The sequence below is a fragment of the Leiobunum rupestre genome, chromosome 11, assembly GCF_980474605.1.
Source record: "Leiobunum rupestre chromosome 11, qqLeiRupe1.1.hap1, whole genome shotgun sequence".
NCBI classification, from domain to species: domain Eukaryota; kingdom Metazoa; phylum Arthropoda; class Arachnida; order Opiliones; family Sclerosomatidae; genus Leiobunum; species Leiobunum rupestre.
Window position 1 is genome coordinate 31,790,870 of NC_143394.1, and position 15,305 is coordinate 31,806,174.

The following is a 15,305-nucleotide window of genomic DNA, read 5'->3' on the forward strand; positions in this document are numbered from 1 at the left end:
TTTCATTCATTCAAATTAAATGTGTACACGAAGATACATCTGCCAATAAATTTTCAAACTTAAAGCGACACTGTAATCGTGTTTTCCATTACAGATGAGTTTTACCATGGATGGTTTTACCTACTGTTTAGGTGGTTGTCTCGAACAAATCACGATAAATTAGGATTGGTTGGGAATTTTAAACATTTATATTTTCAATTACATTTAAAGGCCATTTAAACCGTGAACTAATTAACTATAGGGACGTTCCGGTGCCACTGAATTTATATACCAAGCACGCAAACGCGTAGTACCATCCCTCTATCGGGGAAAATCGGCGTAGCAGGGACTGCGCACGTGTGCAGGTGTCAAAAGGAATGACCATGTTTAAAGAATAATAGGCGTTATTTAACATGGCTGACTCCTTCGCACATGCGCAGTCGCTGCCTATTTTTCCCGATAAAGGGATGGGACTACGCGTTTTTACGTTCTAGAAGAACCAAAACGCCCCTATAGTTAATTAGTCCAAGTTCAAACTGAATTTTTTGTCAAAATAGCTTCTAGGAAAGTCCGTTTATTTAAAGGGGAATTGTCACCAAAACCAAAATTTACGAGGTTTTTTTACAGAATGATAGAAAATATATTAATGATTATGTTCCTGAAATTTTATAATTATTGGAAAAGTATTTAAAAAGTTACGCTACTTTTTCCGCAACCTACATTAAACGGCTTCAAAAATTTCAGAAATCGCGGTTGAACCTACGTGCAGCGCCAAAAGAATGAAGCGGCAAAAATTTGAGAAAGGGAGGCGTGTAAGGCATTTTAAAAACACGATAAACTACAACCTACCTTAAATAATACCGGAATCTCTTCCTTTTCGAAAAACGCAATTTTTTAAAACCCTTAAAATTAAATTAAACTTAACCATCAAATTGAATCTTAACCACCAAATTGAATCTTAACCATCAAATTGAATCTTTACCATCAAATTTAATCTTAACCATCAAATTGAATCTTTACCATCAAATTGAATCTTTACCATCAAATTGAATCTTTACCATCAAATTGAATCTTAACCATCAAATTGAATCTTAACCATCAAATTGAATCTTTACCATCAAATTGAATCTTTACCATCAAATTTAATCTTTACCATCAAATTGAATCTTTACCATCAAATTTAATCTTAACCATCAATTATGTATAATGTATAATCGTCTAATAGTTAAATGACATTAACAAAGCCATCAAAGCGAGGCCTACGAAGTGGCACGTAAGATCTTATAGAAGCGCACTTGAATATCATCTTTCATTAACTAGAGGGAGCAAAATCTAATCGCGGGGCTGGAGCGATAATTATTTTCGAAGTCACGCTCGCTAGAAATGCCAAACGGATACGTAATGCTCTTTGGAAAAACAAAAGGGTCCTATCTTGAAGAACCCAACCCCCTCCCCCCTCCGCATCGTCAAAGCGTTCTCTTATCTTACGAATCGAATACATGAGAATTTGGGTCCCGATAAGAAACGAATTAGAGAAAAATTCTATCATTTGTCTCCAGTTTTACGTTTCAATGAATCGGACGAAACGATAAAAATGAGCGGGACAACAATATTTCGCAATGAAATTAAATTACGGAATCGACTCTACTTATTGTTATCGATAATTTAGTATTTGGTTGCGTATTGGAACAAGCTTGCCAGAAATAGCAAAAATCTCCGCAAGGATTGAAGTCATCGTGGTCAACATGAAAAGGAATATAGGTAAGTTTCTTGCAAATTATTTTAAGATTCCTTCCCTAAATGTTCCGATGCACCCAAAAATAGAATAAATTGTAATATAAAACTTAAATTAAAAATAATACAAATTATTAATTAGTAGTTTCCAACATTAATTTAAAGCTTTATTAAAACTTTCAGAACTGGAGTTTTTGGATTACCTAAAGATAGCGTGTGCTTTACTAACGATAGGTTAGTATATCCGAATATGGAATATTTTTTTACGTTATTTTCAATAGTCTGGCTTAATTAATTCGGGTCGCGTTAATTTTAATCAAAAGATACGGCTCAGGTGAAAAAACTACGCAACTACATTTGAGTATGGGAGCTAGCCTAGCTATAGTTCCCAAAAGATATAGTCGCACCTGCTACTTCAGTATTAGCGGGGGAATAAAAAAACCCCTACTCATTATCCAATCTGTTCGTTGGAGTACATTTTGCGACAATCGCGGGAAAAAACACTCCAACGGCGGCGAAATATTAAGCATTATCCTAATTTTCCTTACCAGTCTTATCAAGTTTTCAAATTACAGAACGAGGCCAATAGATGCTTAGAGAATATGTTTCTGCGGGGCTGTACTAATTAGGATTTCTGTTATGAAATTCTAAGACTTCTCATCTCCTATATCAGGCGAGCACACTTCAACTTTCAAGCGCGTGGACCATTTCTTAGATCTAGGCTAACGGGCTCCCTGTAATGTAAACAACGTGAGCTTTATAGCGTAATTAGAAAAGTTGGATTAAATTCGTATGTTGCGTGTGAAGTATAAATGTGAGACGTGTGCAAAATAAATAATATGAATGAGACGTGTGCAAAATAAACAATATGAATGAGACGTGTGCAAAATAAATAATATGAATGAGACGTGTGCAAAATAAATAATATGAATGAGACGTGTGCAAAATAAATAATATGAATGAGACGTGTGCAAAATAAATAATATGAATGAGACGTGTGAAATGTTAATGTGAAATATAAATGCGAAGTGTGAAATATAAATATAAATGCAAAGTGTGAAATATAAAAGCGAATGTGACGTGTGAAATGTAAATGTGAATGTGAAGTATGCAAAATAAATAATATGAATGAGAAGTATGCAAAATAAATAATATGAATGAGAAGTGTGAAATACGAATGATAAGTGTGAAATGTGAATGCGAAGTGTTAAATGTGAATGCGAGGTGTGAAATGTTAATGCGAAGTGTGAAATGTGAATGCGAAGTTTGAAATGTGAATGCGAAGTGTGAAATATAAATGTGAATTCTAAGTGTGAAATATAAATGTGAATTCTAAGTGTGAAATATAAATGTGAATTCTAAGTGTGAAATATAAATGTGAATGCGAAGTGTGAAATATAAATGTGAATGCGAAGTGTGAAATGTTAATGCGAAGTGTGAAATGTTAATGCGAAGTGTGAAATGTTAATGCGAAGTGTGAAATGTTAATGCGAAGTGTGAAATATAAATATGAATTCTAAGTGGGAAATATAAATATGAATTCTAAGTGTGAAATACAAATATGAATTCTAAGTGTGAAATATAAATATGAATTCTAAGTGTCAAATATAAATATGAATTCTAAGTGTGAAATATCAATATGAATTCTAAGTGTGAAATATAAATGTGAATGCGAAGTGTGAAATATAAATATGAATGCGAAGTGTGAAATGTTAATACGAAGTGTGAAATGTGAATACGAAGTGTGAAATGTGAATACGAAGTGTGAAATATAAATGTGAATGCGAAGTGTGAAATATAAATGTAATGCGAAGTGTGAAATATAAATGTGAATGCGAAGTGTGAAATGTTAATGCGAGGTGTGAAATGTTAATGCGAGGTGTGAAATGTGAATACGAAGTGCGAAATGTGAATACGAAGTGTGAAATATAAATGTGAATGCGAAGCGTGAAATGTGAATGCGAAGTGTGAAATATAAATGTGAATGCGAAGTGTGAAATAAAAATGTGAATGCGAAGTGTGAAATGTTAATGCGAAGTGTGAAATATAAATATGAATTCTAAGTGTGAAATATAAATATGAATTCTAAGTGTGAAATAAAAATATGAATTCTAAGTGTGAAATATAAATATGAATTCTAAGTGTGAAATATAAATATGAATTCTAAGTGTGAAATATAAATATGAATTCTAAGTGTGAAATATAAATGTGAATGCGAAGTGTGAAATATAAATGTGAATGCGAAGTGTGAAATATAAATGTGAATGCGAAGTGTGAAATATTAATGTGAATGCGAAGTGTGAAATGTGAATGCGAAGTGTGAAATGTGAATGCGAAGTGTGGAATGTGAATGCGAAGTGTGGAATATATATGTGAATTCGAAGTGTGAAATATTAATGTAAAGACGAAGTGTGATGTGTAAACATAACTGGATAGTGTTAAATTTAAATTCGAAGTGTAATATGTTCACGTTAATGTAAACATCGAAGTGTAAATGTTAATGCGAAGTCTGAATGTTTGGTATTTAACGGAAATTTATGAAAATGGCAACTCATCCCCTTACACTGCTCAAACTGTAAACACTTAAAAACAGCGCTATATGTAAAAAACAATTATAAATTATTTATAAAGATTACGTAACCGTTAGGACGGGTATAGCGTTTTTCACCCCTTTTGTAGCAATCTAACCAGGAACAATGCAAATCACTGTTTGAAAATTTTTCGCTGAACGGTGAACGTCTCGTCAAGGCAAATAAAAAACGTCGCTTCCTTATAAGCTGCGATCACCCAATGCCGAATAAAAGGGGAGGGAGACCGGGAACCCCCCCCCCCCCCCATATTTTCCCATACGCATACATCGCCTTACGTCAAGCTGTCAAAAACGGGTAAAACGCCAATGAAATAACTTCGTGCCAAATACGAGACGGTGTAGGTTATAATGCCAAAATTCACTTTTGCAGAACGTAAAACCGATATTGGGAATTTCCTCTCATTGACTAGGCTTAATACATTCGGCGTAAAGTGAGTCTTCAATTACATAAATAACATTTTTCTCGAAGATATTACGGTATTAATTAGCGCGTGAATTGATGGGAAAATTCTCACATGCGCCGCTACGATAACGTGTCGCGTACTAACTTTCTGACCCATTTAAGGTAAATAGTAGTATTGTAAGTCGGAAAATTTTCCGGAAAATGATCATGGCCTTTTTTCCGGAAAAATTTCCGTATTTTTCCGAAAAAATAAAAAAAAATCGTTCCATGATTAGTCTAATATATTGTTTGCAAATTTAAATAAAGCGGCATTTTCGCCTCATTATTTCGAATCTAAAAGTAAAACTAAGCCTCTAGAGTAGTTTAAACTGATTAACAATGTAACACTATTAATGTTTTGTAGTATGTTTACTGTTATTAGACGTTTTATATCGATAAATAGTTAAACACATTAAAAACCTTTAAAAAGTATTTTATGTTTCAATTTTTTATTTTTCCGATTTGCGTAAAATTTTCTGAATTTTGTTTTTCCGGAAAATTAACAACTCTAGTAAATAGACACCGATTCCACTCTATAATACGGTAAAATATTCAAGTTAAATTAGCGAAATTCTATATTTTCTAAAATAATAGTTGTAATTACTCATGGTACAATACGTTTCTAAAGTTAGATTACAATTTTTTTTTAAATTTTCTATACTAGCCTGTAGGTATATATTAAAGTACAGCGTGAATTTCACACATTTTATCACGTTTTAAGAACATTTATCGGTATTTATACCGGTATTTAATAACTAATACGACCGCTTTATGAAAAACGCTTATTAATTTAATTAAATCACAATTTCGACTGTATAATTATAGCCCTCTAATAAAAAAATCGCAGATTTGTTTGACATCAAACGAGGATAAAAAAGCTTAGCTAAACGCGAAAAAGGGTAAACGCTACACGAAATAAGAGCGAAATGTACGAGTTTTCGATGTTAGAGAAAAAACAAACTTTGATATTTTTACGAGTGCGCGTGTGACTAACGTCGCTGTGTAGGTACTTGTACGGCATAAATGCAGCTGCTAATAGCGTACGCGAATAGCCGAGTCGTTCGCTTCTAACGGTAAAACAGCGCGGAATTAGTTCAACTAAGAAGCCCGACAAAATTTACAAAATATAGAAACCGCAATAAGCGAGTACTGGCTGCTCTTTTGGAAATTGCTTCAAATTGGATTTACTGTTGTCGGCGCGCGTTAACTCCGTAGTGGAACCAGCTAAGAGACATTGAAGGGGAGAGTGAGTTAGTCGCGACGAGCAAACGAGGATGCAGCCACTACAACCTTGAACGGAAAAGGGAAAAAACAACCGGCCTTTCGTACGTCGAAGTCGTCGCGAAAATAGACTCGAATAAAAATGTTACATCGCCGTTTCGAGTTTTAAAAAAAAGGCCCGAATGGCGAGAAGACCTTTGACGCGGAGGAGAAATACCAGTCCAATTTGAGGGATTTATTTCTAATTTAACGTACCCTTATTCCGACATGGAGGGTACCAAAGTAACCGGGAAACGAACGAGTAGAGGTCAGGGTGAGTTAATAGCCGAAAAATGTACTTCTATCTCGAGTTAAGATTTCCTTATAGCGCCGCTTTCGCGTATTTTTGGCGCTGGTTGTTAAAATCAAATTTTTACCTGTACGATGTAACTACACCGCGATGTTTTCCCCGTAGTATATTTGATAAGTGAAAGCTTGCGAAAGGAACGTGAACGCTCAGCTCTTTACCGTAATCAAAATAAGCCAAGCGCGCAGAATTATGATTAGTGGAGTAGCTTTTAACTTGAGTAAAGGGGTAAACATGATAAAAACGGTATGTGGTAAGCGTGCTAAGCGAAAGAGCGACGCGAAAATTAGTTTCTTCGAAGGGAATACTACCTCGTAGACTGATGTATCTTTTATCCATCTTAGCGACGTTGCTGACCAGCGTACTGTACTACAGGGAGATGGCCAGTAGGCGGCTGGTTACTTTCTGGTCTTGGCTCTTGCAGACGGTATATCTCCTCAACCCGGTCGCTTTGTGGAAGTCCGATGATTTTTGGAAACGTTGTATGTTGTGGTACTGCGCCCTTAGAGTTCGTAAGTTAGAGAGTTTTTAAGACGCGAGTTAAAAGTCACTTGGTTCAGACGTCTTTAAACGACAGGTTTCAACGTGGACTCCGTTGAACGCGATAAACTCTTGGAGTGGGCGTGTTCCAAAATTAAAGGAGTTCCGAGACCGACCAATTTCACGTCGTCTTGGAAAGATGGGGTGGCTTTATGCGCTTTAATGGAAGATTTGTCACCGGGCTCTTGTCCTCGGTTCGATCTCCTCAACCCGGAACATTGTCAGAGTAACGTTCATTTGGCCCTGAAAATGGTACAGAAAAACCTTAAAATGAAGCCCGTAAGTTGTAAATTCATTTACTTTAGTCCATCTGTCAAATCGCATTACTGTTTCGTTATTTCATAAAATAGAACATCACGGTTAAAGAGATGGTGGAAGGATCCCCCGCCAGCGAACGAAAACTGATATGTCTGCTAATTCAACTCAAAATGACCACCTCAAGGCCGGGACCCAAAAAAAAGGCATCATTGGCCGATGGATTAGCTTCGATAAGAACACCCGGAGACGGCGAGAGAAGTTACGGTAGTGATAAAGAATGCGTAGCTAAAGGGATGGGACTCATGCTGGCCGTCAAAGGTCGAAAGGTAAGCCAGTAAGATGCGACGTATCCCAACAACCAACTAACACCACTCGTGATTCCAATTAACAGGCGACTTTTAACATATTTCTGAAAACATCAACGAACTTAAACATCGTTATCGAGATCAAGGGTCCCAATAAGAGTATAGTCAGCGAGAGAATCACCAGTCGCTCTCCCAAGAAAAAGACTCCCATCAAACAAGGAACCCCCGTTTTGGAAGGATCCATGCTGCAGGGGAACAGAACGTTACGCCGGTCGTTCTCGTCGTCTTCGGTAACGGATGGGCAAGATGGCGCGGAAAACGTTCCTATCAAAATCCCATTCGAGTACGAAGTTCAACGCGACAAAATATCGGTGGGTTACGTTCCGCAAGAGAATGGCAAACATAGACTCAGTATCATTTGGGAAGGGCAACATATCATGGGAAGTCCCTATAGCATCAGGGTCGATGACTCCATGGATCGAACGGGTGAAACGAAGACCAAAGCGTCCCAAAGACTTTTGATGCCGTTTCAAACATCGGACAGTATCGAAAGCGATACCCCACCCGAATCCCCCAGAGTCGAAACTCCGCGACCGAACAACGACGCCGAACCGCGCGGAATAAGCTTCCCAGTTCCCAACATCTACACTGGTTCGCGCAAACTAGGGGCGGTAACGAGGCGCAGGGTTCTGAGGCACATACTCAGAATTGACGGGAAGGAGGTAGTGGTGGAAGACGCCAATGGCGAACACTTAGGCATGGCCGTACAGGCCTTGAAGGAGGTCGAGATGGAAGAGAAGGAAGCGAACAAGAAGAAGATGACGCGTCAAAGCAGCGTGGACCAACGAAGACGGGACAGCTTCGATTACGCCCATCAACCAACATTGTGTCCCGTCAGCGAGGACTTTGATTTTAAAGAAACTCGATCTCTCTCCCCGAAGAGGGAGGTGGATTGCGGACCAATTTTCTCAAACGGTAGACCACGAGCCGTGTCTTACACCGAATCGGAGATATCCTCGGTCGACGGTATCGACACGGGGGGCTCTTTCAACCTGGAAGCTTTCAAATGGGACGAGATCCTGGACGGAAACCGCAATTCTGAACGCAAGAAGTTAGAGACAATACCCAGTTTCGAAATAACGGGCGACCAATGCGATTCCGAAGACCTTCCAGAAATAAACAACAATATTGGGTCTGAGAAGCGTCTCTTGGACGTCAACGCCAGTGACGACGCGGACAGTATTACCCCAGAATTGGCCCAAGGTTTTTTCTTAGAACGAGAACCCCCCATCGAAGTTAAACCGAACGAGACGGAGAGCATATCGTCTTTACAAAACGATGGTCGAAATGGCTCTTACGGAAGCGAGAGCGACGAATGGTTGGTGGTCTCTATGGATGATAAAACGAAAGAACACAGCGTCGAAATTTCCGACCAAAGACCGAGGACACCAAACGAGGAAAACAGCGCCTATGAGGTCCAAAACGAGGAACCGAATGAGCCCGCAAACGACGCGGTTGAAACTCCCCCTCTAATAGATCTAGACGAAGTCGATCATCCGCACGATTTGGAACCGGAGGAATTTCACAGCGTGGAAGAGCGCCACCACACTAATAACGAAATCCTCGACGAAGACGCGACAAATCAAAGCGAAATGGTCATTGAATCAGTGACTAACCGAAAACAGTTTTTCGAAAACCTACTACAAAGCAATTCGGAAAAAAATAGCCCGATACAAAGCCCCTTGAAATCGTCTCCCGGGACGAGACTAATGAATTCGTCCTACTCCGTCGACGAATCCGTGGATTTAAAACGACACGTCTTCACGGAGCATTCAGTAGCGCCTAAAAGCCAGTCTCTCTGCAGTTTGAGCGACGACGGCGTGGACACGTCCCCGGCTTTCTTGAAAGCCAGAAGCTTTTGGGAACGCGGTAACTCGACACCGACCGCGACCCCGAACCCGAGCTCGCCCACCGCGAATAAGAGAAACACCCCGGTGGAGGAAATGGGCGCCTCGATCCGCCAGAAGCTGGACTTCTGGCAAACGTTGACGAGCACGTCAAAGCCAACCTCTCCGAACCACGAAGGGGGCCAAGGTACCGAGGCGGAACGACAATCAGGTACAGCGCCTTAAACGTTTTTAAATCATTTCATGTTTCTGTATATATCCAAAAAAGAAGTTTCGCTTTATGTTTTCTGTTCCTAATAATAAACTTACTTCAAACGCGTTTTTGAGAAGTCATTAATTTTTCCATTTTCTACGTTGTCACTATCTGACGTTGCGTCTCTATATCTATATCCTATCGTCCGTCGTAATAAGCATAATAAACTTAGCCAAGAATGCCCCGCATACAAAAGGATATTTATATACGTTACAGATGGATTGAACGAAGCTGACTCGGTCAAAATTGAAAACAAAGTGACGCGTAAGCCCAACAACCACGAGAGACTGGGAAGTCCCGGTTCGCAGGGCACTCTCGATAGCGGAGTGTACATTTTGAATTCCAAAACGGGCGGGAATAGTAATTTGGATCGGACATTAAGCGACCCCGGGACGCGCGTAGAAGACCCTTTCGCTCTGGAATTGAACGAGTCGAAGCTGGCGACGATGGCCAAAAAGTCGTTCGTTTCTCGGCACAATCCGATTTTCTCTTTGGACAGCGAGAGTTTGGTGGATAGTTTCCAAACGGATTACGAGAGCCAGAACGACGAGCTGACTTCGATCGGCCACAACGAAACCATGTCCGACGACCGCGGCTACATCGACGACGAGATCCCGGATTACGCGTCATTGATGATGGACCGCTACATCTCGTTCACGGGTTTGTTGGACAACGACCGACTGCTGTCTCGGAACGAACTGGTCGGGATGGGCATCGAAGGTCTCGTGACCAACTGTTACGCGAGTGACTCTCCGCTCAAGGACGTGGATAAGGCCCTGCTACCCAAAGCGGGAATGTGCCGAGCCTACGGCTCTGGCGTTTACTACGGACAGGTTGGAATCAGAAATCAATTCCAGGTAAGTAAAAGCCATTATTTCAATTTGTTTAGTCTTAAATCAGGAATACAGACCTCAAGGTCCTTAATTTGAAGTCTGTATTCCTCAGGTGGAGGATACGCATTCCTCAGGTTGAGGATACTTATTTATTCTTCAGGTTGAGGATACTTATTTATTCTTCAGGTTGAGGATTCTTATTTATTCTTCAGGTTGAGGATACTTATTTATTCTTCAGGTTGAGGATACTTATTTATTCTTCAGGTTGAGGGTACTTATTTATTCTTCAGGCTGAGGATACTTATTTATTCTTCAGTTTGAAGATACTTATTTATTCTTCAGTTTGAAGATACTTATTTATTCTTCAGTTTGAAGATACTTATTTATTCTTCAATTTGAAGATACTTATTTATTCTTCAATTTGAAGATACTTATTTATTCTTCAATTTGAAGATACTTATTTATTCTTCAATTTGAAGATACTTATTTATTCTTCAATTTGAAGATACTTATTTATTCTTCAATTTGAAGATACTTATTTATTCTTCAATTTGAAGATACTTATTTATTCTTCAATTTGAAGATACTTATTTATTCTTCAATTTGAAGATATTTATTCTTCAATTTGAAGATATTTATTCTTCAATTTGAAGATATTTATTCTTCAATTTGAAGATATTTATTCTTCAATTTGAAGATATTTATTCTTCAATTTGAAGATATTTATTCTTCAATTTGAAGATATTTATTCTTCAATTTGAAGATATTTATTCTTCAATTTGAAGATATTTATTCTTCAATTTGAAGATATTTATTCTTCAATTTGAAGATATTTATTCTTCAATTTGAAGATATTTATTCTTCAATTTGAAGATATTTATTCTTCAATTTGAAGATATTTATTCTTCAATTTGAAGATATTTATTCTTCAATTTGAAGATATTTATTCTTCAATTTGAAGATATTTATTCTTCAATTTGAAGATATTTATTCTTCAATTTGAGGATACTTATTTATTCTTCAATTTGAGGATACTTATTTATTCTTCAATTTGAGGATACGTCAATAATCAAGTTGATGTATGTATCCCCGCTTAAGTGTACAACACCTCTATTTTCTTCTAAATATAAAGGTATTTTGTTTCCATTTAATCTGAACCTTTTATTTCAGGTCTGTACGGAGGGCGCGGGTAAAGGCTGCTTGACCGTCAGCGTCCAAGGTCCGGGGGATCACGACGTGTCCGAAGTGGTGGTCTCCTACATGGGCGAAAACTGCTACGAAGTCATGTACGAGGTCGTAGAACCGGGCTACTACATTATCTCCGTTAAATGGTCCGAATGGAATATTCCCGAAAGTCCCTTCATATGCAAAGTTACTTACTAAAAAGGTTTTTTCCTCATAATTAAAATCACGAGATATACCGTAAATTTACATAAATGGGCGCTTTTTCCTTGTGTAATTGAGTCGCACCTAATGGGAAGTTTTCTCAACTTGGCAAAAAGCCCAACCGGCTAGGTCAAAATTTGCGAGTTACCAAAATGAAGAGACCACAAAACGTCATTTACTAAATGTGTAAAATAAATTCCCTATATTATCGTTTATATAATTATAAATAGAATGTAACATAATGAATTATTTAAATAAATTTTTTAATTACAATATTAAACAAGATATCACAGACATTTCAGTATTAGGAAATTAAAAATCATCCCGAGAAATGTTCTTCTAACTTGTGGAATGCGTATCGGTCAATTCGACGCAGTAGGCGCTTAAATAAATCATCCTCCAACGAAATCACCAAGAAGTAATATTTCCGAGAGCCAGGACCCGCAAGTTATTGAAATGCTTGTTGAAATAATGGAAACTTTTCACCTGTAAGCATAACGTCGTTCTTTTGTCAAAAAAGCTACCCGGTTAAAAGGGAACGCTTGTTGCTGCCGTAAAGGTGAAAAATTTCCATTATTTTAACAAGCACTATATAACCAGTGACTTGCAGGTCCTGGCTCTCGGAAATATTACCTAAGTACAAATGTATGGGAAGACTTGGGTCTTCACAAGATAGGAGGAATAAAATTTCAACCCACTTACTATCGTAATAGATCCATTTTATTACCTTGCTATGTAATTTACCTACGATACTAGTAAACGTTTCCGTGATGTCAATTTTTATTTTTATTCTTTATTTGCTTTTATTTGCTATCAATCAACCCGGTATCTCATTGTGTTACCTGAGTTTAAAATTGTCGTACCTCGAAAAATCAACTTTTAAGAAAATCAACTTTGAAGTTTGGAAGCCTTTGACAATAAAGGAATACCTATCAAATTTATAACATCAGCTTTTTTTAATGTTTAAAGGGGAACGGCCAAGCTTTTCCAAATATCGCCTTATTTGCATATTGAAAGAACAACAAGACGTTCAATATACTTACACGTACTTTCGTCCTTATTTTGCCTTGAAAAATAGTTTTTGGCCTAAAATGTTGAAACGCAAAATAACGCCAAGTATTTGGGTTTGAATTTTCGCCAGCGCCAGCAGCACCTTAGGGAGTGATTTGCGAACTATCCTAACTTTTAAAATGGCGCAATTTAGGCTTAGGTCTCGTATAACTGGAACGCGCCGCCCGTGCAAAACAAAACTTTCGCGTCTTCAGCCGCGCGCGTTTTATGTTGTTTTTCTGACTCACCGATTTCTCACCAGGTGTCGCAGTAGACGCGCGCTTTTCAATTTCCCAAAATTTCTTTATTTTATTAAAAATTAACCACTTAATATTTTTTATGCGGTTTTCGTCATAAATTTTAGTTTTTAACGGCGTATAGGGCTATCTAACTGGATAAAGCTCGACCGTTCCCGTTTAAAAGATGTAATAAACAATATACAATTACTTAAAAACCCTAAAAATTAAGTTATAATTAGAAAAAGGTCGAGTTATGATATTTTCACTTTCAGATTGTCTTTTATGAATATCGGAACATGAAGTTACTATAAAATTTTCCAAAGTAATATAGTAGTTACTATATTCTTAATATCTTAATTACTAGAAATATCACCGTTTTTTACAATAGAACATATTCGAAACCGAGTTACGATTAAGTTAGAATTACTATTTTTTAAGGTCGGGGGTAGTGGTAGTGGGTTTGAATTTTCGCCGCCATCTTCAGGTGTATCGCCAGCGCCAGCGCGACCTTAGTGAGCGATTTGCGAACTATCCTAACCGTCTATGATCCTAACTTTGGAAATCACGCCATTTAAGCTTAGGTCCCGTATAACTGGAACGTGCCGTGCGTGCAAAATAAAAAAAATCTTTCGCGTCTTCAGTTCAATTTAAACTAAGCAAGGAGTGTTTCACCGATTTGTCACCAGGGGTCGCAGTGGACGCGCGCTTTTGTTTATTTTATTAAAACAAAATACAGCTTTTGAAAACCAAACTTTTTAGGCTTAAAGAGAGTTTCTGTAACTTGTAAAAGGTTTTATTATCATAAAAAAGTTTGAAATATTACTTTTTTAACATACAATTTTGAATGAATTATGGTAATTTTTGTAAATTTATCTGAAAATGGTTGAAGCTTGTGAAGTTCCAAATTGTAGATGATACTACAGAACTGCTTGAAGATACAATGAATGAAGAGGTTAGCGTTGTCAGTGATATAGACCTTTTCACACGAGCCAACTTTTCAAATCAAAATGCTGAGTCAGCAAAAATGGATCAGTGATCCATTTTTTTCTCGCGTACATTTTTGGTGGATCAACTCATCGAACTTTTATTCGCACGAACCAACTAGTTTACTCAACTCAAGGTGACTCATCTAGTTGGATAAAAAAGTTGGCTCGTGTGAAAATGCCTTTATCACAATCATGTACGTAATCCAAATTTAAGTACCTAGTGAGCTTCATTTAGTAATGTCACTTTTATAAATTTCAGCCATATTTACAAGTTTGGATACGTATAAGTTGATGATAATAATTTCAAATTTATTCATTATAAATCGTCTCAAACATCAATGCACTGGGTTGCACTCCAAAAGACTACAAACTGAGATAAACGAAGATTACTGTGAAAACCACTTCATGTAACTAAGCAAGCGCAGAATAGCAATAATTTAAAGCTTTCATCTCTAAAAAACTCAATTCACGAAATGAGAAAATGAAAGCTTTTATTGAATATAGGCGAAAGATTTGGTCCAACTTCAATAGAACTGTGTAAACTTTTTACTCCCAACCAGATTGAAAAAAAAAACAACAAAACAGCAATACCCTCAGTTACTAAGAAAGCATTTCCATGACCGCTCATTTTTATTCTCCGAAAGCATACGATTTTTTTCGAAAAAACATTTGTTTACCACATCCCAAGTTATCCAGATTGCCAATTCAGATCATCACCTTTTAATAGCATTATCTATTATCTTATCTTTATTTCGCGTTTTCCAATTGAATGCTTTCGAGCGCTCTAGATCACTCTGATTAAAATTTTATGTTCCATTTGCAAAACGCAATAACAGTGCAATAAAACTAATAGCGTTTTCCATTTGATTGCTCAAGATTCGCTCCGAATCTGCCTCTGACGTCATAGATCTCGCCCCAATCGACTAGAGTAAAACCACAAATTTAATAGCGTTTTCCATTTGATTGCTCAAGATTCGCTCTGAATCTGTCTCTGACGTCATAGATCTCGCCCCAATTGACTAGAGTAAAACCGCAAATGGAACATTACATTAACATATTCCCGCGTTTTGTTTTTTTCGTCTGCTAGTAATTTGAATTTTCGCGTCTGGTCTGCCATTTTGCCCAAAATTCTAAAAGGAACACGCAAAAATTTGCTCCGATCTCGATCTCGATCCGTTGATTTGTCGAAATCGGCAAATCGGTTTTGGGCGATCTCGGAACACCCGAGAGCGAGAA

At 37.5% G+C, this 15,305-nt stretch overlaps 1 protein-coding gene across 5 annotated transcripts; it reads left to right on the plus strand.

The window, feature by feature from the left end:
- Positions 1–1,583: 1,583 nt before the first annotated feature.
- On the plus strand, positions 1,584–12,522 carry LOC149922270 (uncharacterized). Of its 5 annotated transcripts, XM_090162576.1 has the most exons (8): positions 1,584–1,740; positions 1,897–1,947; positions 6,657–6,824; positions 6,890–7,131; positions 7,203–7,436; positions 7,502–9,533; positions 9,792–10,432; positions 11,579–12,522. In XM_090162576.1, exons 1-8 carry the CDS (start codon positions 1,725–1,727, stop codon positions 11,789–11,791), a joined length of 3,597 nt encoding a protein of 1,198 aa, XP_090018702.1. In that variant the 5' UTR covers positions 1,584–1,724; the 3' UTR covers positions 11,792–12,522. The 5 variants fall into 5 exon arrangements, with proteins under 5 accessions (XP_090018702.1, XP_090018705.1, XP_090018706.1 ...); XM_090162579.1 differs by lacking the exons at positions 1,584–1,740; positions 1,897–1,947 and adding an exon at positions 4,592–4,734 and having other exon boundaries at positions 11,579–12,521; XM_090162580.1 differs by lacking the exons at positions 1,584–1,740; positions 1,897–1,947 and adding an exon at positions 5,271–5,288 and having other exon boundaries at positions 11,579–12,521.
- The last annotated feature ends 2,783 nt before the right edge of the window (positions 12,523–15,305 follow it).